The sequence below is a fragment of the Pantherophis guttatus genome, chromosome 13 (assembly GCF_059756535.1).
Source record: "Pantherophis guttatus breed Tessera chromosome 13, ASM5975653v1, whole genome shotgun sequence".
Lineage (NCBI taxonomy): Eukaryota > Metazoa > Chordata > Lepidosauria > Squamata > Colubridae > Pantherophis > Pantherophis guttatus.
In genome coordinates, this window is record NC_142075.1 from 21,932,053 (window position 1) to 21,959,658 (window position 27,606).

General features: G+C 46.7%; 2 protein-coding genes across 3 annotated transcripts; one reads left to right on the forward strand and one right to left on the reverse strand.

Moving 5' to 3' along the window:
• The first annotated feature begins 1,320 nt into the window (after positions 1-1,320).
• On the forward strand, positions 1,321-10,539 carry FAM219B (family with sequence similarity 219 member B). Its single transcript, XM_060689468.2, has 6 exons — positions 1,321-1,460; positions 3,579-3,675; positions 3,996-4,086; positions 4,968-5,045; positions 5,434-5,479; positions 6,611-10,539. Exons 1-6 carry the CDS (start codon positions 1,380-1,382, stop codon positions 6,764-6,766), a joined length of 549 nt encoding a protein of 182 aa, XP_060545451.2. The 5' UTR covers positions 1,321-1,379; the 3' UTR covers positions 6,767-10,539.
• Positions 10,540-12,641: 2,102 nt separating this feature from the next.
• MPI (mannose phosphate isomerase) lies at positions 12,642-26,912 on the reverse strand. Of its 2 annotated transcripts, none has more exons than XR_015729794.1 (8): positions 26,434-26,754; positions 20,807-20,934; positions 19,686-19,886; positions 18,249-18,390; positions 16,638-16,820; positions 15,426-15,599; positions 13,522-15,002; positions 12,642-13,483 (listed from the first exon to the last, which is right to left on the reverse strand). XR_015729794.1 is itself a non-coding variant. In XM_034409563.3 (8 exons), the coding sequence occupies exons 1-8, from the start codon at positions 26,450-26,452 to the stop codon at positions 12,941-12,943; spliced, it is 1,275 nt and encodes a 424-aa protein (XP_034265454.1). In that variant the 5' UTR covers positions 26,453-26,912; the 3' UTR covers positions 12,642-12,940. The 2 variants fall into 2 exon arrangements, 1 of the variants encoding a protein (XP_034265454.1); XM_034409563.3 differs by having other exon boundaries at positions 12,642-13,159; positions 14,794-15,002; positions 26,434-26,912.
• Between the last annotated feature and the right edge of the window lie 694 nt (positions 26,913-27,606).

Consider the following 27,606-nt stretch of genomic DNA (forward strand, 5'->3'; position numbering starts at 1 on the left):
TAGATAGATAGATAGATAGATAGATAGATATTTTCCAAGGCAACATTGAACAAACGTGGGATGCTATTCAGACATTAAATTCTGTACATTTCTGCACAAAAAGTAGTTCTTCAGATTTCAAAAAATGAAAGAATCCAGCATTTTAACATGCTAAACCCAGTTATAAAATTATAATTTCGTAAGTATTAATTCATGTTAAGAACAGCATAGACTCTTATGTTGCTTTCATGGAATATAAATTGGACAAGAAGCTTGATTGACTTCAGCCGCTTACACAAATCTTAGCATTTACTACATAAAAAGAAAAATCTCCAGTCTGCACATTAAGCAACGTAACGTGTCAGTTATACCACTTTTCCTAATCCTAATAGTTATTTAGAAGCTTTTGAAAATATGTGGTAGTGCTTGATGAGATCTGTTAACTTGCTGGCTGTAATTTCTTTTGATCGGGTGACTTTTTCTTGTATCACTGGGTAAATACTAAAATGGAGACATGTAAAATGAGAGAACATATATCAAGCTTTGATAATTCATAGTGGTAAATCTGAATGTATTTTGATTACATCTTGACGTGAAACAGTTGTATCCCTATGATCCAGGAAGAATGAACAAAATAGTTTAGGAAAAGCAGCTCATAGGTTTTAAATTCAATTTATGTACTCTTCGTATAATGTCTAAGAATTGCTCCATATTGCTTTCTCCTTACATGCCTTCACAGAGGCACTTTCAGCTTCCCTTCGTAGAAATGGGTTAATCGAATTCCTCGCCTCAATATTTATTAAATGTATTAAATGTATATCTCATCAAGCAATGTTACGTAATTTACAACAAGATATAAAACCACCATCTAAAACAAAATATTGAACATTAAAATTAACAAAAATAGCATGATGGGACTTGCAGTCCATCTGGAACAGACTGGAGAAAACCCTTTTTCACACAAATGAGATAAAATTGCGCTTGGGGTTTTTTTTTTTTTTTTTCTGTTCTTCCGTTTAACAAAATTTCAGCAATGGTAGGGCAATTGACAGACGCCACGGAGCGCAAGTCCGCCAGCATCCTAGAGCGCCCCTTCCATTCCTCCTCTGCTCTTCCCCAAAACAAACAAAACAAACAAACCAGGGGCCGCCTCCCATTGGTCAGCTTCCCTACCTCTTAACCCCGCCCATAGGCGTTGCTCGCGCGCGCGAGAGAGAAAAAAAGAGCAAGGGCGGGGCTTTACAGAAGAGCGACCAATCGGGGAGAACGTCGGAGGCTAATTTTGAACAAGGGACGGCGGCGTCGCGTTTCCTATTGGCGGAGTGGCGCGATGACGGGGTGGGCGTGGCTTCGGGGTGTGGCGTGTGGGGTGGGGGGAACCGTCTCAGCCAGAAGCGGCGATGGCGACGGGAGACGGAGGCGAGGAGGAGCCGCCGCGGGGAAAGGAGGCCGGGCCGCACCTCGGGCCCAGCGGCGACCTGGTGAGGCTGGGAAAGCGAGCCGGCGGGGACAGCCTCTTCCTGGCCGGCCTGGTGATTCTGGGTCAGCCCGGCTGGATCAGGCCTGGGAGGTTGGGGGTGGGTGGGTCGGGGTCTGTAGGGGTTGGGGGTCTCTCTGAGTTCGGCCCTTCAGGCCTCTGAGAAGCCTCAGAGAAGAAGCCAGCTTATTCTTCTTCTGGTCTTCCTATTGGAGGAGATGGGGCGGGGGGGGTAGACTGCTCCTGGCTGGGGAGGCTCCATTAATAACATCAAAAGAAGGAGGGAGATCCAGGCTTTCCCAGCCTGCCCAGTAGGGGAGAATAAATTCTATACTCCCCCCGACCCTAACCCCCCACCCCTCAAGGTAAGTGTTTTGGTGGGGAGAGGCTTCCTAACCCTTTAGAAAGTTGGGCAGGGGTCGGGGTCTGAATGGGTTGGGGGGGTCTCTCTGAGTTGGGCCCTTCAGGCCTCTGAGAAGCCCCCCCCCCACCAAAAAAAAAATCCCCTAGCTTCTTCTTCTTCTGGTCTTCCAATTGCAGGAGGGAGGGTAGACTGCTCCTGGCTGGGGAGGCTCCATTCATAACGTCAAAGGAAGGAGGGAGATCCAGGCTTTCCCAGCCTGGCCTAGTAAGGGAGAGTAAACTCTATACCCGACCCTAACCCCCACCCACTCCCACCCCTCAAGGTTGGTGTTTTGGTGGGGGAGAGGCTTCCTAACTCTTTGGAAAGTGGGAAGGGTGGGTGGTGGTGGTTAGGGTGGGGGTTGGGGGAGTCTGGATGGGTTGGGGGGGTCTCTGAGTTGGGCCCTTCATGCCTCTGAGAAGCCTCCCCTCCACCAAAAAAAAAAAAAAAAAAAAATCCCCCAGCTGCTTCTTCTGGTCTTCCTATTGGAGGAGACGGTGGAGGGGGGGGTAGACTGCTCCTGGCCTGGGAGGCTCCATTAATAACATCAAAGGAAGGAGGGAGATCCAGGCTTTCCCAGCCTGGCCCAGTGGGGGAGAATAAATTCTACACGCCCCCCCCTCGACTCTTAACACCCCCCCCCCACCCCTAAAGATTGGTGTTTTGGTGGGGAGAGGCTTTCTAACTCTTTGGAAAATTGGGCAGAGCAAGGGGGTGAGGGGGCTTGTACCCATACAATGAAATTCACTTAACCCCCAAAGACCAGGTCCAACACACATAACAATCCCCAAAACACACTCCCACCCACCACCCAAACATCCACACAACAGACCAAGTAATGCTGTCCAACAGCTCACTGATGGTGGCCCTTTAGTTCATGGTTGAGTGCAATTATAGCTCTGGGATAAAAACTATTCAGAAGACGTGTGGTCCGAGTTTTAATTGTTCTGTATCTTCTGCCAGAAGGCAACAGTCCAAAAAGATTGTAAGCAGGATGAGAAGAGTCTCTGAGAATGTTATGCAACTTCCTCAAACAGCGAGATTCGAAGATGTCATCCAGGGCTGGTAGCTGGAGCCTGATGATATTCTGGGCAGTTTTAATGATTCTTTGTAGAGCTTTTTCGTCCGCTACAGAGCTGCTCCCATACCATGCAAGAATGCCGTATGTCAGGACACTCTCAATGGTGCTGCGATAGTAGAGTAATAGATATTAATTTTCTGATTGTTCCTATCAGCCATCTCCTCCCACTTATGACTGTATGACTGTAACTTGGTTGCTTGTATACTTATATGGATAGTTTCCTAGTATGATTTGATTGCTTATTTGTACCCTATGACTATCATTAAGTGTTGTACCTTATGATTCTTGATGAATGTATCTTGTCTTTTTATGTACACTGAGAGCATATGCACCAAGACAAATTCCTTGTGTGGCCAATCACACTTGGCCAATAAAGAATTCTATTCTATTCTATTCTATTCTATTCTATTCTATTCTATTCTATTCTATTCTATTCTATTCTATTCTATTCTATTCTATCCTATTCTTTCCTATTCCTATTCCTATTCCTATTCCTATTCCTATTCCTATTCCTATTCCTATTCCTATTCCTATTCCATTCAATCTACCAAAGAGATATGATTGGATTTTGTATTTTTTCGGTCAGTCTCCAATGCAATGGCTCTTTCAACTTCTCACTCCCCCCTTTCCTTTTTCAGGGGCAAATGGACAAACGAAGGTTGTGCCGAGACCCCCCAGTAGAGAAAAGAGGCCCCTACATTATGCACAAACCATCTTCTATTCAGGATAAGCTACGTAAGTAAAACCACGCACGTTTTTTTCCACCTCCCCAGAAATGTGCTGATTATAGGTAGTCCTCAACTTAACGACTGTAATGGAGCCTGCCCATTTTAAGGTCAGAAGTCATGACGGTCATAACGCGGATCACCCATGGTGACCGTTAGGTGAACCAGCTGTTCACAGTGGGCCTGTTGTACCCAGAACCAAAAGGCTGATTTTGGGCAAAAAGACGAGATGTTACCGATAGCTGTAAAAGTTGGGTTATTTACAGAAGCCCAAAGAGTACAGCCAGTTGCTGAATTTCTCTCTCTCTTTTTTTTTTTTGGGTGTCGCAGAAAAACATCGCGAGATGGCGAAGGCAATGCTGCGGAAGAAAGGGGTGCTTTCAGGAGCCGTCCGGCAACAGCCCAAACCAGGAGGCGTGAGGTCAGCGTTCATGTGTCCTTTTCTTGTTGAATGGCGGTGACAGTTCTGGTTTTTCAGGATCGGCCAGGGATGTATGGTATGCTGGCTTGACAGCCGCGGATAGAAGGACATTATAGAGGGTTTGCTCCCTTTTTTCTATACAGTAGCTTGCCCTACCGGATTTAAAGGGAGTAGGGTTTTCTCCTTGCAGTTCCTTGATTAGGGTATTGTTATCCGCTCGATCGTTTGCCTGGTGTTTATCCCTGCTTATCTGGGTTTAAGCTGCTGGGGAGGATGTGTTCCGGTCTTTTGGTTTCCTTCTTAGCTTTTTTAGTCTCTCTCTTGAATGGTCTGCAAGTGTGGTTTATCTCTATGTATCTGTCGATGGCTAATTTGTCTGAATGCTGAGTTTCCAGGAATTCCCTAGTGTTAGTAAATTTAGTTTGATCTAGCTCCGTGATGGTGAACCTATGGCACGCGTGCCACAGGTGGCACGTGTCGCCATATCGGTGGGCACGCCAGCGTTGCCCTAGCTCAGTTCCAGCAGGCATGCGCGCACCAGCTGGCTAATTTCCGGGCCTTCCGGGCCCACCGGAAGTCAGGAAAGAGGCTCGGGGGGGGGGGCATTTTTGCCCTCTCCAAGCTCCTAGAAAGCCTCTGGAGCCTGGGGAGGGCAAAAAACGGGCCTTCTGGTCCCACTGGAAGTTGGAAAACAGGTCGTTTCCGGCCTTCAGAGGGCCTCCGGGGGTGGGGTGGGGAAGGCCGTTTTCACCCTCCCCAGGCTCCAAGAAAGAAATTACAGGTGGATATCTGTTTTTGGTCTTCTGTTCACGCCCTACACTCTCCCCTTCCACCCCCACTGCGCATGGTAGCTTCACGGTAGTTTCTTCTTCTTTTACCAGGACGGTGAAATTCAACAAGGGCTACACTGCGCTCAGCCAGACTTCAGATGAAACTTTGGTGGCCCTTGATTCCGACAGGTGAGAGGCATGTAAGCACTGCTTGACTTTTTTGGGTTTGAAAAACCTTGATTGACAGTCCTGTCCCCTCAATTGAGTTGGCTCTACAGAGGTGGTCCTCGACTTAACGACCGGACGTTTACGACCAAGCGCCAGCTATACGACAAAAGAAGGAAATAATGATCTCTGTGGCTAGAGGGGGCGGGGGGGAAGTCGGTTAGCTCTCAGCTCCAAGAATAAATACTTCGCCTAAGCAGCCTCTCCCAAATCTTTATTGAAAAATGCGGATCGATCACAGGGCAGCTTCTTACAATCTTATGGGAGGCCTGTTGGTTTCTACGGATGGGTTGGCAACTAAAAATGGGGCTTGTAGCATCCTTTCAACTTGTCTTTCATTTTCTTCTCTTAGCGATGACCTGGAATCCAGATGTTCCTCCGGTTATTCCTCAGCAGAGGCAAGTCTGGCATTTTATAATTTAATAATTGAATTTTAAGTAATTTAATAATTGTTTCCTGGGTTAGCTGTCTTATGAGCTTCTTTAAGACAGGCAAGTGTTTGCTACACACACTTATCCTGCTGTGCCTGTTCGGGCTCCCAACCACAGGAGACTTTTGAGAAGGAAACTTGAGCTGCAGCAGAAAGGTACCAGTTAGGATTCAAATGCTAATCCTCGTTTGTGGAATTTGGGGCTAAATTTAATTTTGTGCGTGCATCTTTGTGTCTGTGAAATGGATCGGCTAAAAGTTCTAGAGACAGCCCCGAATGTTGTTGTTATTGTTTTATTTTATTTATATTCTGCCTTTATTATTATTTTTATATATAACTAAAGGCAGAGAACTCACACACTACTCCTTCCTCCTGTTCCCCCCCCCCCACAACAGTCCTGAGAGGTGGGTTGTGATGAGAGAAAGGGACTGGCCCAAAGACATCCAGTCTGCTTTCATGCCTAAGGCAGGACTAGAACTCTCCGTCTCCTGGTGATTGGCCCAAAGTCACCCGGCCAATTTTCATACCTAAGGCAGTACTAGAACTCTCTTGTCTCCTGGTGATTGGCCCAAAGTGATCCAGCCAACTTTCATGCCTAAGGTGGGACTAGAACTCACCGTCTCCTGGCGATCGGCCCATAGTCACCCAGCCAACTTTAATGTCTAAGACAGCACTAGAACTCACCGTCTCCTGGTGATTGATCCAAAGTCACCCAGCCAACTTTCATGTCCAAGACAGCACTAGAACTCACCGTCTCCTGGTGATTGATCCAAAGTCACCCAGCCAACTTTCATGTCCAAGACAGCACTAGAACTCACCGTCTCCCGGTGATCGGCCCAAAATCACCCAGCCAACTTTCATGCCTAAGGCAGGACTAGAACTCACCATCTCCTGGTGATTGATCCAAAGTCACCCAGCCAACTTTAATGTCTAAGACAGCACTAGAACTCACCGTCTCCTGGTGATTGGGCCAAAATCACCCAGCCAACTTTCATGCCTAAGGCAGGACTAGAACTCACCATCTCCCGGTGATCGGCCCCAAATCACCCGGCAGACTCTCAGAATAAAGTTATTATTCCATATCTTTTTCCCCCCTCAGGTCAACCAGGATCTCAGTCGGCAATTGCTGCAGGACGGCTACCGTTTGGATGAGATCCCTGACGACGAGGATCTCGATCTGATCCCCCCAAAGCCCATTTCGTCCTCACTCTGCTCCTGTTGCTTTGGCGACTCCGCCTCCTGCTCCATCCAGTAGGAAGAAGCCTTGGGAGAGCTGCACTAACACGGGTCAAGGATTCAGCACTTTTCTTTCCCAAATTCCTCTCTTTGTTTTGGATCCCCGCTGAGCCCAGCCCTGAACTTTAGGTCAAATCAGCGGGACTGGGGGTGGGGGCAACCCTGGAGATTCGGCCCCTGGAAGGGCAAGGCACTGCACTGTTGGCACCTTGCTCAGAGCTCCAAGCGCCTTCTGGATGGTGCGACGTAGAAGTGTATTAACTGTTAAGTATTCAGGAGGCTGATGGATGCCCTGTGCAAAGAGAGGTTGCTTCTCTGGACAGATTCGGCACTCCTGAGGGACTGATCAGGAGGCAAGGGTTAATCCCCATAAAAGGTGAACAGAAAACCTGTGTGTGCGTGTAAAAGTGAACAATAGCAATCTCGATGACTAGGTTTACAATATATTGGAGGTCAATACACAAAGCGGGGGAGGAAATGCTGCATAGAGACAGAAGGAAGAGATTTACTCCCAGGTTGCTTTTTCTGACGAGAGCGAAGTTCTTGAGATGTTTCTGCAGGACCTCTTTAGAATGGAGATCTTGTCTTGCATGAGGGGGAGAGCAGGTTGCACCACGTTTTCTTGAGGACATGGGTCTTTTCTTCGTCTCCAACCAGCCTGTCGATGGCTTTAATTACTACAAACATTGGGTCGCTCATTCCGTTCTCTTTAGGGAGTAAGTAAAAGGGAAGGAGGTTGTAAGATGCCTGAGCTCTAATATTCAGCCTTTAATTGATCTCCTGAAAGAGTCTCAAGGCCACCTAACCTTAGCAATAGCTTATCCTTCTGTTTGAAGGATGCCCCACTCGGATCCATGGGCAAGTTGGGCCATGAAACTGCAAATCTTCTGGGAAACTACTGGCCTTAAATGTGCAAGAGATGGTTGACAATTCTTGAACAAATTGATTTATTTGATAGATGGGATTTTTTTGGGGTTGCTTTGGACCCATTTCCTTTTTGGGGGCGGTAAAGGAAATAAGAGGAAGCTAAGTGAGGAGGACAAGGTTGAAGCTTTCTAGATACCTGGGCTCATCAGTTTTGCAGGTCACGTACAGCTCTTGCGTTATCAAGCTATCCATTACTTTTAGTGTTTTCTAAACTTGATGTCCTTCAAGCGGATGAAGGTCCTATCATCCCCCATGCTTAGAAAGCCCATGAAGACCACCAAGGATCTTCTGCATGAAATTAACCCGTGGAAAAGGACCCTTGCATGCTCTCAGCCCATTTCACTTCTGGACCTCCTTGTAACAAAGGATGAGTTTTAGGCAGTTTGCAGAGACTGTGTAAGTGTGTAACTTGTGTGGCAAGCAGTTCTGGGGAAGAAGAGTCAAGATCTAGTCTTAGATCACCAACACCGACTGACCCAGAACAGAAACGGTCTGTACTTGACCATTTTAAATCAGTTGTTCTGAAGCGGCATGTCTCAACCGACATGTCGGAGACATTGATGGGACAGCCGCTATGTCCATCTCTAGTGACAAGGTGTGGTGGGATTTCTGGATGTTGGATAGGATGTTCTGGATCTTGGATGGGAGATGATGTAATCAGAGTGTAGTAGAGTTCATCAACATGAAATTGTCCATCTTCGCTTCATTGGTTGGGGGGGAACTCAATGTCATCTCCCAAGTTTGATCGTAGAAGATCTGCAGTTCTTCCACTGCATTCCTGCAATTTGAGAAGGATGTCCCAGTGTCGACATCCTAAACATCTCGCTTCTGCTCGCAGCCTCCTTCCCCCCCAAAAAAATTAAGGCCACTTCTTCCTCATACTCACAACTTGCTCTTGAGGCTTATGTCTTGTGGCTCTCTCAAAACGGAATGGGATTAATTTGCCGTGGCCATCTCGGCAATTCCACTTCATCATTTGAAATAATTTTTAAAATTATTTTCATTTCGGTCATTCACATTTCATTTGGTCCCTCCTTTTGCGTCCTTTAAGGATTCTGTTCCACCATTTCTTTGACATATTAGTGTAACTCTTGCCTCACGGCGAGTTGGCTGCGGTGAATTGTCGTAGACCCCTCTCAAAGTCAACGTCTTTGACATGGTCCCAGGGTGAAACACAGAGATGCCACTGGAAATTATGCAGAGCTTCCTGATGCGGATTGCAAAAGCTACGGGTGGCCAGTAGATGGCAGCCAAAACACAGCATCACGGCTGCTTCTACGCTGCCTTCTACTGGTTATCTGGGTTTTTTCAATCCCAAATCTGATTTCTCCAGACATATTTAATCAAAACTATCCAGTTACTAGCAGGTAACGGGGGATTATTTTTTATTTTATTTTTTTCCCTGCTGGGAAACCTCACCAGCAAGTTAATTTTTTTAAAAAAGTGACCTTGTATGTACAAATCTTTGCAGAATTGGCTTGGTAGAGCTATAAAATCGGCATTTCCCATTCTTTTCCCTCCATCCGTGCCAGATTACAATTGGTAGAAATTCAGATTTGGAAGTCTTAACCACCGAGGAGGAGGCAAATACTAGGTTGGAGGAAGTTGTGCCGATAGTGGCGAATATTATAGTATAGTGGCGAAAATTGTACTAAGCTAAACCAATATCTTTGGTTTTGCTATTTATTTATTTACTTTTTTAAAAAAAGCTACAGTTCCTTTGCATTTATTAGGAAAAAAGGGACTCCTTTGTTGGCCGGAGTGCCATAGATGCTTTTTGTCCAGGACCAGAAACTACAATGTTCACAACGGAGCCCATGTTACTCAGTTCGTTCAATGAACTTTAATGACGCGTATCGTCATAGACTCAGAATTTAAGGCTTAGATGGGATCTTAAAGATCATCTAGTCCAAGGTTCTCCAAACTTGGCAACTCTTAAGACTTGTGAAGACTTCCAATTCCCAGAATTTCAGCTAACACTGAATTCTGGGAGTTGAAGTCCAGAAGTCTTAAAAGTCGCCAAGTTTGAAAACTCCTGATCTAATCCAAAGCCTATATATATTATAGGATATTAAGTGTTTTTCTATCAAGATACCTGGTCTACCCCAGCATGTGGGAAGGGAGCATACTGCATCCCTTTCGCCTTTCAGCTCCAATCCAGGAGCCCTCAAGCAGTCGCATTCACGACAAACCATTTTATACCAAATTTATATTTTGCTGATAAAGAAATAAAGGGAGACTGGTATAGATCTATTTCAAGCTATTTAACTCTCATCAGCTAGCCATACCCTTATTTGGATTTGAACTTGGGCTTAATCTCTCCCATGGCTCAAGCTGATGAAGGGAGGAGAACCTGTGCCTCAGAGGTTAATACAGCTGCCTAACATGCAGGCAGCCCAAGTTCAAATCCGAGTAAGGGTATGGCTAGCTGATGAGAGCTAAATAGCTTGAAATAGATCTATGCTAGTCTCCCTTTATTTCTTTATCAGCGAAATATAAATTTGGTATAAAATTATAGGAGATATAATTTTGCAAGGGAAGAATTAAGATACTAGCAGGCATTATACAACGCATCTTCACTCAGCTCTCTGCTGCAAAGCTGAGTGAACGGATGATTCTACAGGCATTTTTAGAACAGATACCCACTAAATCTGCCCAATAGACTTTATTTTCAAAGCTGCCTTAAAGCACTAAAATGCATTACATGAAGTTTTTTTTAAAAAAAAAACAAAAACCTGAATAGCACAGAAGACAATCTTACAGGATATTTAATATTATTGTATATTCGGTTCATTGTGTGTCTTTTTTTTTTTGTACAGTCTAACCAAGGAAAGCGTCTTATCGAATAAAGTACCTTCTACACTACACACTTTGTCCCTTTGTTTATCTGAAACTGATGTCCTCACCTTGGTAAGTCTGCCAGCTAGACCTTTAGATCAGCATACTCATCCATAAACTGGGTTTGTATAGCATGCTATTTTTTTTAAAAAACAACAACAACCCAGGAAACATAGCTCGTCACGCCTGGGGAAACAAAAGCATTTATTTTTTATTTATTTGGTTTTTATTCCGCCCATATTTGTTTTTAATCCCTTCCTCCTCCTATTTTCCCCACAACAACAACAACCCTTTGAGGTAGGTTGGGCTGAGAGTGAGTGGCCCAAAGTCACCCAGCCGGCTTTCATGCCTACGGCAGGACTAGAACTCGCAGCCACCTGGTGCCTTAACCTCTAGACCAGCGATAGTGAACTTTTTTGGCACCGAGTGCCCAAACCGGAATGCGCGTGCATATGTGGGTGCTGGAGCACTGGAAACCTGAAGAACAGCTGGCCAGTGCGCCTATGCCTGTTTTTCGGGCCTGAAAACTGCCCCAAAAAAGGTCTGAAAATGGCTCGGAAAACAGCCTGAAAAATGGCTTGTTTTTTGGCTGTTTTCAGGCCGTTTTCCGGTGCTCTGGTGCCTGCGAGGACCAGCTGGCTGATGAGTGCATGCCTGTTTTTTGGGCCTGAAAACGGCTCGGAAAATGGCCTGGTTTTTTGCTGTTTTCTGGCCGTTTTTTGGGCCAAAAACTGCCTGAAAACAGCCCCAAATTGCCCTGAAAACGGCCCACAAAATGCCGGAAATGCAGAAAAGCAGTTGGCGACAGCGGGCGTGCCCACAGAGAGGCCTCTGCATGCCACTTCTGGCACGCGTGCCATAGGTTTGCCATCACAGCTGTAGGCCAAAGATCATGGGTTAATGCGACGGCTGGATTGGCACAATATTCAAGGCTCATTAAGACGTCTAGTGCTTTGATCAAAAGGTCTACAGGTTGGGATGCTTGTCAGGGTGCAGTCTGAGGGCCAGAGTCAGTGTATGTGTATGTGTGAAAGAGGATAATACAGGTCGAAGTCTTGCCCAGTGAAAACATTTCAGGAGGTCCCAAAGGTGCTTTTATCAAGAGGCAGCTGGGCTTTCTGGTTTTTCTTAGAAGACATTTCGCTCCTCATCCAAGGAGCTTCTTTAGCTCTGACTGAATGGTGGGGAACGGAAAGATTTATATTCCTTGCAGACAGCTGGTCCTTTGCATCCTTTTTAGAGGGTCGTTGAGGCCACTTGGAGGTTTGTCTGTCTCCCCGAGGAAAGCCTTCCAATCCCCACCATCCGGTCAGAGCTGAAGAAGCTTCTTGGATGAGAAGCGAAACATCTTCAAAAGAAAAACCGGAAAGTCCTCTTGCCTCTTAATAAAGGGCATCTTTGGGGACAACCGGGACCTTGGATGACTTGAGAATCTCCATAGAGGTTTCAGGTAGTCCTCGGCTTACGACCGCAATGGGGGACCCGAATTAGTGTAGTCATTAGGCAAGCCATCACATGACTGGGCCAATTTTTGACCACTGTCATTAACCAAATTAAATCATCATCGATGACTCTGTGGCCCTCTTCAACCACCTCATTCATTTGCCAACCTCAAAATTTGGGAGGTTTCTGGGAGTTAAGGTCCATCCATCTTGGAAGTTGCCAAAGTTGTAAAAACACTTATCTTAGTCTTAAGATAAAAAGAGATCATGCACCAGTGGTGAAATTCAATTTTTTTTACTATCGGTTCGGTGGGCGTGACTTGGGTATGGTGTGGCTTGGTGGGCGTGGCAGAAGAAGGATACTGCAAAATCTCCATTCCCACCCCACTCCTGGGAGAAGGATATTGCAAAATCTCCATCCCCACCCACTCCAGGGGAAGGATACTGCAAAATCCCCATTCCCACCCCACTCCAGGGCAACGATACTGCAAAATCTCCATTCCCACCCCACTCCAGGGGAAGGATACTGCAAAATCCCCATTCCCACCCCACTCTGGGTCCAGCCAGAGGTGATATTGGCTGGTTCTCCGAACTGCTCAAAATTTCCACTACCAGTTCTCCAGAACCTGCTGAATTTCACACCTGCCACCCACTCTACTATAGGAAGCATGACACAGGAGAAGCATCTATTGAGAGACATCGTGTTCTTTTGGCAAGTCAGAATTAACAAAAGCATTGCGCCCACAGCCTCCATGTGGCTCCGCTGAAGGGGCAAGCAGGGCTACCAAAGCATTTCCAACCCTACATTTTTGGAACCAATGGAGCGTTGGCCAAAAGCCAACCAAAGAGAGAAGACCGTTGATATTCCTGGGCAGCCTGAGCCTCGGTCCTTGATGGATGAAACAAACCGGAGAGATGTTAGACCAAGTGCAGCTTCTACTGATCCTGAGTTACTCTAAGGAGGAAAAATTGCTTGGTGTCCCTTATTACAAGAGGCAGCAAGCCCGGAAGAGAACCATCCCTTCCGGAGAATTAAAATGCAAAGAGAGACTCTCATTGGCAGAGATGAACAACACGGTGCCGGGACGTAGGATCATTTCAGATGCAGCTGCTGTGGAAGTGCCGACGGCAGATCCGTGGACCGTGAGCAAGATGCTTGCCGAATCGATGGCTGAAATGAGGTACAGCTTAATGGAGGAAGGGATCTGTAAGAAAAAAGCAGAGGTGTTGCTCGATGCAGGAAGTAAAAGAGAAGAAAAGTTTCCCTGCGTTAGTGGTACAGGAAGCAACTGAACCTGGAACAGGAAGCAACTGAAACAGGAAGCAACTGAAGCTTGAGCTGGAAGCAACAAGCTGTAACGGGAAGTAGGTGAAACTGAAACAGGAAGCAACTGAACCTGGAACAGGAAGCAAGTGAAACTGAAACAGGAAACAATTGAACCTGGAACAGGAAGCTACTGAACCAGGAACAGGAAGCAACTGAAACTGTAACAGGAAGCAAGTGAAACTGAAACAGGAAGCAACTGAACCTGGAACAGGAAGCAACTGGAAGAGGAAGCAACTGAACCTGGAACAGGAAACAACTGAAACTAGGACAGAAACAAGGGAAACAAACAGGAAGTAGCTGAAACTGGAACAGGAAGTAGCTGAAACTGGAACAGGAAGCAACTGAAGCTGTAACAGACCAAAACCAGAATTCCTTCTACACTTGCAAGCATCCCAAATAGGACAAAGGAGCCGAATTCCAGAAGAAAATGGACTGAAGGCACAGATTTATTTTAAAAAAAACAAACCAAAATTAGAATCACAACTGTCTGTCCATTCCTTCTGTTTTTTTTAGAAAATTCTCCCCGAAGAAATTTTGGGGATGCTACCAGAATAAGTGATCATCCTTTTCTGCTCAGAGAAACTGGTCTACCCGTTATGTTAACCTCTTAGCCAGGTGATTTCTGGGTTGGCATTACATACATGAAGCCATGGTTTGCTTAATCATGAAACACAGCTGGCCATGTTCTCATATTGTCTTATGTCCTAAAACCTGGATCACACTATAGCAACGGATGAAGCAAAAGCTGAATAAACTCGGTTATGTCTTAGCAGCAAGCAGGAATACAGCCAAAGAGAGGGAGAAATTCTCTTACGGCCCGAATGGAGCCTGCTCATTAATGTTGTGACCCAGGCCCACGTAACTGATATTAAATGCAAAACAGTTCCAACAAATAAACAGATTTTATTAAAACAGCTGAAAATTAACTCATTCTCAGCGTATTCTAAATTAAATGAAAGCAAAGTCCTCAAAACACCAGTCTTCAGTTTATCTCTGACCTTGGGATAATTAGGCAAACTGCCAAAGGCTTTTCTTGGCAACAGTTCAGGAACAGAAGAAATAACTACAGCCAAACACGAAGCAATTCTCTCAACGGTTGTTTTCCGGCAAAGAGGCTAAGAGCCATTGCTGGTCTTTTAAGCCTTATGGGAGGGGCCAATCAACTCTTGGCCCTACTCCCGAGTCGTCCTCTTTGCTTTAGCTGCTCCTGCCTTCTGGCAGCTCTTCTCATACGTGCACTAGGAACAGGCTCCTCCTGTTCTTCTGCCTCTCTATTGTCAGCCTCTGGAGGCTCTGGAGTCTGCACACCACTCCCAGATGCCCCTGGCCCCAACTCTGCCTCCGACTCAGAGCCCTCATCTGGGCCTTCCCCAGCCTCCAGGACTGGCCCATGTTCCTCCTCAACCTCATCGCTATCCTACTCCGCTGCCAGCTCCGCAGGCTGCTGGCGGATCACAACATTACACTTGTAAATTGTGACAAATGTGATTTCACGAGAGGGGGAATCCTTACCTCTATCCTCATGACAGCAAAATCTGGAATGGGAGGGTCGTACAGGGAGACGCAAGGATCCAGGCGGCTTTGAGTAGGGGCCAGCAACTTTGAGCTGGCAGGAGCTGGGGTGTAGTTCAACATTTCGCACAGGGTCAGGACGTCGATGTATTTGGGCGTCAGACCAGCGCGCACCGTGTTGTCGGAACAGGCCATACATTCGATGCAGTCTGTAGAGGAAGGACAGGCACTCATTAGCTAGTGGTGCTCAGATCTGACACCGAGTCAGAAAGTCACATTATGGCTGAAGTCACTTTGGCAATATTGAGATCTGTGGACTTCAGCTTCCAGAATTCCCCAGCCAGCCACGTTGGCTGGGGAATTCTGGGAGTTGAAGTCCACACGTCTTAAAAGTGACCAAGGTTGAATTCCGCAGGTTGACATCCGCACACCTTAAAGTGACCAAAGTGATTGGATTCCCAAAAAATTCTGGGAACTGAAATCCACACATCTTAAATCAACGAACGTTGAGGAATGCTGGCTTAAGATAATGTGGGAACTCAACCGTGGCCCTTTGGTTAAGAGAGACCCAAAATGCCAACTCTCTCCCACGCCATTTCATGCAGGTGCTTGCTTCTTATGAAGAAACTCACCTCCGTAGAGGTAGGCGTGAGGTTCATTTGCTCCCAGGAACATACATTGCCCAGGCTGCAGCTTCATCTGGTTCAGGAAGTAGATAACAAAGCAACCGATATCGCCCGGGTACTGAGAGTGTAACTTGAGAAGGAGTTCGCCACAACTGGCTGAAATATCTTTTCCTGCAGCAGCTGGAGAATAAGACATAGGAAAGGGAATTGAGCAAGGACTGGTCCAAGGTGGGCTTTTTATGGTGCCATCAACACCTTCACCCTGATACACTTCAGTGTCTTCAGATTAGCCTTACAGAAGAGTCCCCCAAAAGTGATCCTACAGAATAGCGAAGTTTCCAGACTGTGGAAACAGGATGATGGGGACCTTGTTGAGGTCCACCAAAGCTCAAGTCCAGGGGAAAGCGGGATCTTGAAGGACTTCAACCATAAAGGCTCCTTAAAGAAATCCATAGCTTGGAAGAGAGCTCTTAATGGTGTACTCATTCTTTCCATAATCCCCAATTTTACATTTCTTCATAAAACCAAATGTCAAGTCACGAAGCATTCCTTTGGCCTGCTCTCGAGTTGCCATAGGTAGGGGGATGGGGAGTCAAGCCTCAAAGCTGCATCAGGGAACTTGCATTTCAGTTAAAACAAAGCACATTCCAGCCGGCAATGTCAAGGTCATCTCCACGCAGACCCACAGTGGCCGGAGGGAGTGACTTCTACAATCTGCGAAATTGCTTCGTTGAGGAATGTGACTGAGGACACTTCTTGGGGGGAGGGAGGGGGGAACAGGGTCAGAGCCAAGGCGTGAATTAAATTGAGGTCAGAGTTGGCTTCACTTGGATCATGCCGACATGAAGCTCCTAATAAATAACTGGATTTCTTTTGAAGCTTGGCGTGAGGCTCATGATTTAATTAGGGCATCGGTCAGAACCCTGACACCAAACTTGGAACCACTGAAACACCCAGAGGTGACTACATAATCCAGCCTTCTTTAGCTTAGAATTCAGGTCAGATTGACTGATGCTATCATGAAAAGTGATTTCAGGAATACGGGTCCAGGTTGCAGCTCTGTATTAACCTCTCCTGATCTCCTACACCAGGGGTCTGTCTCCAACCTTGTCAACTTTAAGACTCACAGAGCTTTGCTGGCTGAGGAACTCTGGGAATTGAAGTCCACAAATCTTAAGGTTGCCAAGGTTGGAGACCCCTGTCCTACACACGACTAACCTTCCTGGGAAATCCGCTTGACCAGCTGGTTGAGGTGATCAACAAAGACTTTCTTCTCGCTCTTCATCATCCTGGTGAAGCAGACCCTCAGAGCAGCTGACACGCCACGGGGGTCATCTCTCCCACTTCGCTCCAGTTGTTCCGCTGCTACGTTCCCGATCAGAGCTCGAAACTCAGGGACATCTGTAGAAAGGCCAGAGAGATAGTGGGAGTCCACCGCACGCATGGCTAACGGGTGGCTGACCTTTCATTTAGTCTCTTGGATTATACAGAACACAAGAGATGACCTTGGTGGAGATAGCCAATCTCCATCATCATCATCTTTTTTTAATAATTCCTTGTGGGGTGGAGTCTGGGCAACTGAATGGAGCTGAGTGTTTACTGGCTGGATGCCCTTCCTGTCACCAGTGCAGGGTTTTGTTCAGCAGATATATTCTCATTGTGCCCAGAGAGAGAGAAATATCTACCTTTACTAGGATCGAACTCACAGCCTCCTGATTGTGAGGCGAGAGCTCCACCTCTAGGCCACCGCACCACATTGCCAATCTCCATCAAAGTAGTTTTAGCCCTTCTATGGAATGGATCTCATGATGTAGTCTACCTACTGAGGTTGGCACCAATTGGGCAAAAACAAACTCTTTGGAGATATGGTGACTCTTAAGTTCTAAGAGTTCATCGCGTATTCATGTCTGAAATTCATACCTTTTCTACACTGAAACTTGAATATCTCAAGATTCAGGATAGGCATGAGATATCTTGAAGGACTTCTCATGGACTATGAATGTTAACATGCTTGTGAAGAAGGCACAGAAGAGGCTGTACTTCCCGAGAATGCTCAGGAAGATAAATCTATCTCAGCATCTACTTCCGTCCTACTATCGCAGCACCATTGAGAGTGTCCTGACATACGGCATTCTTGCATGGTATGGGAGCAGCTCTGTAGCGGACAAAAAAGCTCTACAGAGAATCATTAAAATTGCCCAGAATATCATTGGGCTCCAGCTACCAGCCCTGGATGACATCTTCGAATCTCGCTGTTTGAGGAAGTTGCATAACATTCTCAGAGACTCTTCCCATCCTGCTTACAATCTTTTTGGACTGTTGCTTTCTGGCAGAAGATATGGAACAATTAAAACTCGGACCACACGTCTTCTGAATAGTTTTTATCCCAGAGCTATAATTGCACTCAACAATGAACTAAAGGGCCACCATCAGTGAGCTGTTGGACAGCATTACTTGGTCTGTTGTGTGGATGTTTGGGTGGTTTAGGGGTGGGGAATTTGTGGTGGGTGGAAGTGTGTTTGGGGATTGTTATGTGTGTTAGACCTGGTCTTTGGGGGTTAAGTGAATTTCGTTGTAGGGCTATACTGTGTATACACATACAACGACAATAAAGTTATTATTATTATTTTGCTCTACAATTACATTAACTCAAAAAAAAGTCATTAACTAATCACCTCATCAGAGAGGTACCCAATGCAACGTTTTCCGTCTCCCCAATGCAACATTCTAAGTAAGAAACCTGTCCAAAACTCTCAGGATCTACTAAACCAGATCATTTATCTTTCTAAGATCCGGTGATCTTTTTCCTCTTTCACATCGCATACTTACGCTGCAGGAAAGCTACAATCTCTTCCACGGGCCGGAAACCGCACAATCCTTCAAAGGGAGTTAGGGCGATGGCCATCTCAGGCTTGTGATTGGTGTCTGGATAGTGTTCTGGATATTGAGCATGAAGTTTCTCTGCCAGTTCCTAAGAGAGAAGAAACGGGCAACAGGTCCATTGACCAGGGTCCAAGTCAGCTTTGATCACTGAACATGATACCTGATCATTTTCTGATCGATGAATCGCAGAATCTGGGAGGGACCTCAGAGGCACAGACAGGTGGACTAGTGAAGAGTAGCAACCCAATCCCAAAAGATCAGAAATGACCCAGAAGTAATCAAATTTGGAGATGGATCCAAAAAGTTTCCTACTGTTATAAGCAGCTGAGTTGGAAGCCCACAGAGATGGAAGTCAACTGAGCTGGCCTGATGATCTGTCCCTTGTATAAGGTTGAGTGTAGGACTGATGTGTGCCAGTGAGACGTTGTTCTGCCCCAGCTACGGACCCCAAAGAACGCAGCACACACAAAGTCCGTACAAACCTTAGTTTACTAATTAAGGGCTACTAATGAGCTTTCTTAGTAGTTGTTCGAACACAGGTTAAATCAGTCTTTTCTGAACAAGGGCTGTTAATTTAACTTCATTAACAGCCGACAAGAATCCAAAGAATAACTCAATTCTGAGGCACAGCATTTCAGATAAACCGTAATCTTACTGTGGTTGGCAGAATGCCCAGAAGCAATTTGCAGGAAAACTGACGAGATAAGAGCTGAATCAAACGTTTCTGGAATCAAGCCAAAAAGGGACACGGTGGCTCAGTGGCTCAGACGCTGAGCTTGTCGATCGAAAGGTCAGCAATTCAGCGGTTCGAATCCCTAGTGCCGCGTAACAGGGTGAGCTCCCGTGACTTGTCCCAGCTTCTGCCAACCTAGCAGTTCGAAAGCACGTAAAAAACGCAAGTAGAAAAATAGGGACCCCCTTTGGTGGGAAGGGAACAGCGTTCCATGCGCCTTTGGCGTTGAGTCATGCCAGCCACATGACCATGGAGATGTCTTCGGACAGAGCTGGCTTTTCGGCTTTGAAACGGAGATGAGCACCGCCCCCTAGAGTCGGGAACAACTAGCACATATGTGCGAGGGGAACCTTTACCTTAGTGGCAAGCCATGTTCTCTACACTGTTTTCTGAAACCCAAAGCTTTTTCTAAATGCAATGTAGTTTTCTGCCGTTTTGAAACTCATCACCCCACCCCCCCAAAAAATATAAGTGTAAGGTTTTAAAATAATAGCACACCACATATCTCCCTTCCCCAAAAGAAAAAGAGTTAAAACCAGAGGCGTGATAGCACCAACCTCAAGACAATCTATTGAGGGCCATCAGCCAAGAGAAATTGCAACTGGAAAATGGCAGAATATTCCCACACATATCCAAGGAAAACCCCTTACCTTGGTAGGGTGGGCCTGAATGGACAAAGCTGTGTTGACCGACAGCACTTTGAAGAGGAAAGGCAGCTGACCTTGAAAGCTGTCCTTCACCTTTGACCCCAGGCAGGCAGGGTTATCCGCGATCCATTGGCTTAAAGTCTTTTGGGGAATGCGGTTATCCAGAATGACCGCATCACCTTTTGGGTGAGCACCCATCCAGAGCTGGAAAGGAAGAGAAAAATGGCATTGGGGAATCCCAGAGCGCCTTGCGGTTATGGCGTAACATGAAAAGTGAGCCCAGACCATTGGGATGGATGTTGTAATCCTGGTTAGATCAACCGTGGCTTCCCATGATGAGTCAACCCACTCAGAGACGCAATCCTGATCTTAGCAAAGGGATGGGCTCAACATACTGGCTCCCGTTATAATCTAGGGCTTAAAAACTGGGAGACCGTGAGTTCTAGTCCCATGGTTGGTATGGAAGCCAGCTAGGTGACTTTGGGTCAATCACCAGGAGACCGTGAGTTCTAGTTCATATATGGTTGGTATGAAAGCCAGCTAGGTGACTTTGGGCCAATCACCAGGAGACTGTGAGTTCTAGTCCCATGGTTGGTATGAAAGCCAGCTAGGTGACTTTGGGTCAGTCACCAGAAAACCTTGAGTTCTAATCCTTCATTAGGCATTAAAGCTGTCTGGATGACAGTGGGCCAATCACCAGGACATGGGGAGTTCTAGTCCCACCTTCGGCATGAACCCAACCAGGCGACCTTGGGCCAGTCACTTACTCTCAGCCCTAGGCAGGAAACAATGGCAAACCAACACTTCCAAAAACTCGTCAAGAAAACTGCAAAGACTTTCCCAGGCCAATCGCTAGGAGTCAACGCTGACTTGAAGGCACACTTATATACAATTATGGGTTGGCAGTGAACTCAACGGCACAACCTCAACGGATAGAACTCATCACCCTCACGGAAACGACCATGACTCTCAAATCTTGTCTTCGGGACGGCTGCGCAAGATTTTCTTTTGCTCTGTTTTCTTAACTCATTCGGTTTCTTCGGCTTCGTGGGAAGGAAGAGCAGAGTGAAATTTTGAAAAACAGATGCCGGAAACTTGGTGGATGTGCAAGAACGAGGACTCACCTCAGCGTACGGCTTGTCGGCGTCAATCTGTGCCATCGGGTCATTGCTTTCTAAGAGCCTGGCCACTTGGCTATCCCGTCCTGGCTTACCCCATGCGTAGTTCTGCACGGCACATGCCAGGGGAAACACTGAGCGAGCCAAAAAGAGAGAGGAAGAGGAAGAAGGGGAAGAAGAAGTCATTCAAGGACACCATCTCACAAGCATCCCCATCTCGTTGACCATTTTATAACCGAGTACAGGTTAGAATAGAACAGAATAACAGAGTTGGAAGGGACCTTGGGAGGTCTTCTAGTCCAACCCCCTGCTTAGGCACGAAACCAGACAAATGGTTATCCAACATCTTCTTAAAAATTTCCAGTGTTGGAGCATTCACAACTTCTGGAGGCAAGTGGTTCCACTGATTAATTGTTCTCACTGTGAGGAAATTTCTCCTTAGTTCTAGGTTGCTTCTCTCCTTGATGAGTTTCCACCCGTTGCTTCTTGTCCTGCCTTCAGGTGCTTTGGAGAATAGCTTGACTCCCTCTTCTTTGGGGCAGCCCCTGAGATATTGGAACACTGACATCGTGTCTCCCCTAGTCCTTCTTTTCATTAAACTAGACATGAGGTTGCTCAGTTTGGTTTGAAAGACGATTCTGGAAAGCTCGTTTTTTCCCCCCAAGGTGATGATTTCATACAAGGAAATAAAAATGCCAAGCGCGGGGGAAATCAGGAGATTCGTGCAGTCCAAATCAGTGGTGGGTTGCTCCCGGTTCGCAAGAACCGGTAATAAAAATTTGTAGTAATTCGGAGAACTGGTAATAACATTGGCTGGCCACGCCCCCAAGCCAGTCCCCGGCCCGGTCGCCGCTCACTTACCCCGCCTACCTCATCAGAGGCTTTTTTTTTTTTAACTTTTAAAAGCATTTTTTCTACAACCTCTTTGGCCGAAAAAATGCTTTTAAAAGTAAAAAAAAAAAAGCCTCTGATGATTGCACGGCTCATCTGGGATCGTCAGAGGCTTTTAAAAGCATTTTTTCTACAACCTCTTTGGCCAAAGAGGTTGTAGAAAAAAAAATGCCTTTAAAAGCCTCTGGCGATCCCAGCTGAGTTGCCTGATCATCAGAGGCTTTTAAAAGCATTTTTTTCCTGCAACCTCTTAAGGTTGTAAAAAAAATGCTTTTAAAAGTAAAAAAAAAAAAAAAGTTGGCCACACCCACCCAGTCACATTACCCCCCCCTCACCAAGCCACGCCCACAAAATAAACCACACCCACAGAACCGGTAGTAAAAAAATTTAGAACCCACCCCTGGTCCAAATGACGATAAAGATTTATTGCAAGCTTGTCCTCTAGAACAGAGGTGTCAAACGTAAGGCCTGGGGGCCGGATCTGGAAACAGCGAAGGACCGATACCTCTGCCAGCGAAAACAGAGCTCGGGAGGTCAAACACAACCTGATGCGGCCCTCAATGAAATTGAATTTGACACCCCTGCTCTAGAAGAATCTGAAGTATTAACAGTCAAGGCAAATCAGCGGGAGTTAAGAAGGGAATTCAAGGTGGGCTGGGCTTAGATCTCTGGTTGGCACTCAGGGATTCGTGACTGATGACACATTTGACCCCTCCTTTGGGCTCAGTCTGGCCACTTCCTACAAAAAAATTCTCTAGTGCTTAACTAGCCTCCACCTAGAATTATTTAACGCAGAGAGAAGTGAATCCAGGACACGACCTCGCAAAGAAGCGTTAACGCTCTTTCTGCTCGAGTTAAATTATAAAATCGTGCCGTGCAAACCTCACCATTACGATTTTGTAAGACCGGACTTCCTGAATGCCTTCGCTTTAGGAACCCAGCCAATTTTTGGCTCATCCCAAAAAACTAGGATTAAAGATTAAATATTTTGCTGGGTTCCAATCAGCCGGTTAATATATCATCAAGAGTTGATTTCACTGTGAGACAACAAGCAGTGCAAACAAAGCACAATCTCATTTTTTTAATATAATAAATTGGGCCGTTTTTATCCGTTTGTCCATCCCCGCGGAGAGAAAAGCGAAGGGATAAAGGATGACGAGGATTAAGATTTACAGGGACACTTGATTTGCTATAAACAGCTGCAGCAGTTCTAAAGGGTAGCATCGCGTGCCTGACTTGACCTGAGATAAATGGCTATTTTGGGAACAACTCAGGGCAGACGGAGAGCGAGAAAACCACTACGGATTTCTGCAGATTTTTCTGCATTCGTCCATGCAAAATCCAGAGACGTTGGAGAGGAACCTGCTTCCCCAGACAGAAATATTACGCGTCAGGCAATCTTGGCCCAGGTTGATCTCCTTAACACAGCAACCACCGTAGCTCAAGATTCCAGCACACGGTTTCCTTTGCCAAAGGCCTCCATTTCAGATCCAGCATCTGCAAGAAGGGCTGGAAAACCACCCCACTGAAGTCCCCCCCCCCCAAAGACAAATTCACACATCATAGTTAACCGTAAAAGGTGGATTGTTTAACGCATCTTTGCAGGGAGTCCCCCCCCACCCGAAGGCCCCTTCGAGCCAAGATGCTGTGATTGAAAATGATCACGTTGAGTTTTCTCTAGATTTTTGGTTTTTTTTTTAAAAAAAAACACCCTATTTCCCAGGATAATTTGGAATATAATCTCCCCCCACCCACCCACCCACAGGCTTAATGCAGCTTAGTTTCCAAACTCAGGTGAGCTTGGCAAGAACTGTGGATTACTGCAAAGAGGGGGTTGGGGGTCTCCAGGTACCTTCCACCCAATAGCCTCGTCTGATCTCCCTCGCTTTTTGAATTTTAGATCTGGCCCATAGGCTCCCTGCCATAAGGCCGGAGGGGGGGGGGGGGCAAGGAAACCACGTGACCGCAGGATGCCTCTCTATATCGGCAGCCAGGTAGGCAGGTTAGAGATTCCCCTCTGAGCAGACACCGGAGGGGGGTGGGCAGGGTCTGAAAAGCAGATTTCCCACTCCGGACCCCACCTGGGCATCCGGTACTGTAACTCTCCGCCTGGGAGGAGAGGGGAAGCTCCATAAAACTCAACGGTTGGATTCAGAAAGCATTGCTAAACCCCCCCCTCCACCTCACCTGAATACAGGTAGTAGTCCTTGATTTATGACCACAATGGAGCCCCCAAATTCCGTCGCTAAGCAAGACAGTTGTTAAGCGAGTTTTAAGTCCGATTTTAAGACTTTTCTTGTCACAGTGACTAAGCCAGAGGTCTTCAAACTTGGCAGCTTTAAGACTTGTGGACTTACAACAAAAATTAAAAGCTTATTAAAATAATTCAATCATTCGGCCAAATTTAAAACATCCAACTAAGATCATTTTAGAATGACGGCAGTTGTTAAGTTAGCAGCACGGTTGTTAAGTGAATCTGGCTTCCCCGTTGACGGTTGCTCGTCGGAAGGTCGCAAGAGGGGATCAGGTGACCTCGGGACACCGCAACCGTCATCAATGGAGTCAGTTGCCAAGTGACCTGAACTTTCATCACGTGACCCGCAGGGATGTTGCAACGGTTGTTAAGTGTGAAAAACGGCCATAAGTCGCTTTTTTTCAGTGCCGGTTTAACTTCAACAGCGGTCACTAAACGAACCGCTGTTAAAAGTCGAGGACTACCTGTATACAGCGCTTAGGCAGGCAAAGGGCCATGAATACAACACCAACTGGGCATCAGCGCTCTTCTCCCGTTCTCCAAGGGAGTTGTCCACAGCAGGAGCACCCCCATGTCCCTCAATTCCTCCCCCTATCTATTCAGACAGCCCCCCACCCCCGAGGCCCACCCCCCCACACCAGAGTATAAAGCGCTTAAGACAGTTGAAAGTCCATGAACTCCGGCATCAGCGCTCTTCCGCCCAGTGGGGGGGAGACTGTTCTCGGCCAGAGCCCCCCCAAGTCCCCCCTGCAGTCGAGCAGCCCACCCACCCACCTACCCAGCCAGCACCCCCTCTACACTCTCCCTAGAGTATACAGCGCTTAGGCGGGCAAAGGACCCTGAATGCAGCGTCTGCTTGGCCATCAGCGCTTTTCCGTCCGGTTGGCAGGCAGGAGCGTGCCCACCGCCCCAAATTCCCCTCCCAACCCATCACCCACCACCCCACCAGAGTATACAGCGCTTACGCAGGCAAGGGACCCTGAAGGCAGTGTTTGCTGGGGCATCAGGGCTCTTCCACCCAGTGGTGGGAGAATTGTTCTCGGCCGGAGCATGCCCACTGCCCCCAAAGTCCCCCCCCCCGACCCCACCCTAGCACCCCCTCTACACTCTCCCCAGAATATACAGCGCTTAAGCAGGCAAAGGACCCTGAGTGCAGCCTCTGCTCAGGCCTCAGGGCTTTTCCACCCAGTTTACAGGCAGAAGCGTGCCCACCGCCCTGAATTCCCCTCCCAGCCCTTCCTCCACCACCCCATCAAAGTATATACAGCGCTTAGGCAGGCAAAGGACCCTGAATGCAGCATCTGCTGGGGCATCAGGGCTCTTCCACGGGGGGGGGGGGGTTGTTGGTTTTTCCACCCAGTTTACAGGCAGAAGCGCGCCCACCGCCTCAAATGCAACCCCCCTACAGCCCATCACTCCCACCCCCACCGAAGTATACAGCGCTTAGGCAGGCAAGAGACCCTGAATGCAGCATCTGCTAAGGCATCAGGGCTCTTCCACGGGGAGGGGGGAGGGGGGATTGTTGGTTTTTCCACCCAGTTTACAGGCAGAAGCGCGCCCACCGCCTCAAATGCAACCCCCCTACAGCCCATCACTCCCACCCCCACCAAAGTATACAGCGCTTAGGCAGGCAAGGGACCCTGAATGCAGCATCTGCTGGGGCATCAGGGCTCTTCCACGGGGGGGGGGGGGGGCATTGTTGGCTTTTCCACCCAGTTTACAGGCAGAAGCGCGCCCACCGCCTCAAATGCAACCCCCCCCAGCCCATCACTCCCACCACCACCAAAGTATACAGCGCTTAGGCAGGCAAAGGACCCTGAATGCAGCATCTGCTGGGGCATCAAGGATCTTCCGGGGGGGGGGGGATTGTTGGCTTTTCCACCCAGTTTACAGGCAGAAGCGCGCCCACCGCCTCAAATGCAACCCCCCCCAGCCCATCACTCCCACCACCACCAAAGTATACAGCGCTTAGGTATGCAAGCAACCCTAAATGCAGCATCTGCTAAAGCATCAGGGCTCTTCCACCGGAGGGGAGGGGGGATTGTTGGCTTTTCCACCCAGTTTACAGGCAGAAGCGCGCCCACCGCCTCAAATCCAAGCCATCACCCACCACCCACCACCCCACCACAGTATACAACGCTTCGGCAGGCGAAAAGTCCAACGGAGGCATGTTTTGCACGGGCATCAGGATTTTTCCGCCGGGGGGGGGTCAAAGGGGGGCTTCTTCTTCTTCTTCTCCACACCCCCACCAAGACCCCCCTCCCCAAGACACCCCCCACACACACACACCGCCCTCCATCCAGCTTGCAACCTCTGGCAGCTCTTTCCCAGCCGAGATTCATTCATTTTTATTATTTTTTTTTTGCAATGCGATCCCGCCCAGCTCGCCTTTTTTTTTTTGCAATTATTTTGCAATTTTGCATTTATTTATTTTTTTTTGCAACCTGGCCGGCGGCGGAATCGGCTTCGCTTCGCTTTTGCAACTCACCTCTTAATTCGTTAGCCATGCTGGGGGATTTCCGACCGAGTCCCGATCCCTTTTTTTTTTTTTTTTCCCCCCAAGCCGAAGCGAAAAAAAAGAAGGAGGAAAAAAAAAAGAAAGAAAAAAGAGTGAAAGAGACCCCCGCCGCCACGCCTCTTCCAGGCAAACCAGGCTGAGCAAGCTGGGTAATGTAGTTCTTCAATCCGGAGCGGCTCCCGGGAGAATCGCTGCCAATCTTGGAGCAAAGGGGAGCAGGAGGGCGATGGCGGAACCGGAGTGACTTCGGAGCCCGCCCGGGATCTTTTTTTTCCCCCGAGAAATCGTTCGAATCCTTTGAAACACAAAAGCAAAAGAGACAGGCAGAGGTTCCACCGGTGCAGCTGCCCTGGCCTTGATTTGGACTACAGTTCCCATAAACCGCTCCCCCCCACCCCCACCCCCCCAAGCCAAGGTTGCCGTTATGTTTTCCTGCTGCGTAGGAGAAATATATATATATATCAAATATAGAATTTTCATTCATAAATACATATATTTATGTATAACATAATTTTATACGTAAAAAACGTAGCAGAAACATAAGACATGATATAGAAATATATACATAACATAGAATTTTCATTCAGAAACAGATGAATTAAATTTATGTATAACATACTTTTATACATAAAAAACGTAGTAGAAACAGACATGATATAGAAATATATACACAATATAGACTTTTCATTCATAAATACACGTATGTATAATTTTATACATAAAAGCAGAAACATGAGATTGAAATATATACATAATATAGAATTTTCATTCATAAATACATATATTTATGTATAACATAATTTTATACATAAAGTGTAGTAGAAATAGACATGATATAGAAATATATACATAACATAGAATTTTCATTCAGAAACAGATGAATTAAATTTATGTATAACCTACTTTTATACATAAAAATGTAGAAACAGACATGATATAGAAATATATACATAATACAGAATTTTCATTCATAAATGTATGTATAATTTTATACATAAAAGCAGAAACATGATATAGAAATATATACATAATATAGAATTTTCATTCAGAAATACATATATTTATGTATGACATAATTTTATACGTAAAAAACGTAGCAGAAACAAGACATGATATAGAAATATATACATAATATAGAATTTT

Excerpts from the sequence above, each read along its gene's own strand:
- MPI (XM_034409563.3), bottom strand. Across the intron at positions 19,887-20,806 it reads CCGACAAGCCGTACGCTGAG|CTCTGGATGGGTGCTCACCC; the intron begins GTGAGTCCTCGT and ends CTTCCTTTCCAG. Across the intron at positions 15,600-16,637 it reads CAAGCGGATTTCCCAGGAAG|CTGCTGCAGGAAAAGATATT; the intron begins GTTAGTCGTGTG and ends CTTATTCTCCAG.
- FAM219B (XM_060689468.2), top strand. The coding sequence starts at position 1,380 with ATGGCGACGGGAGACGGAGGCGAGGAGGAGCCGCCGCGGGGAAAGGAG. Across the intron at positions 5,046-5,433 it reads GTGGCCCTTGATTCCGACAG|CGATGACCTGGAATCCAGAT; the intron begins GTGAGAGGCATG and ends TTCTTCTCTTAG. Across the intron at positions 5,480-6,610 it reads CCGGTTATTCCTCAGCAGAG|GTCAACCAGGATCTCAGTCG; the intron begins GCAAGTCTGGCA and ends TTCCCCCCTCAG.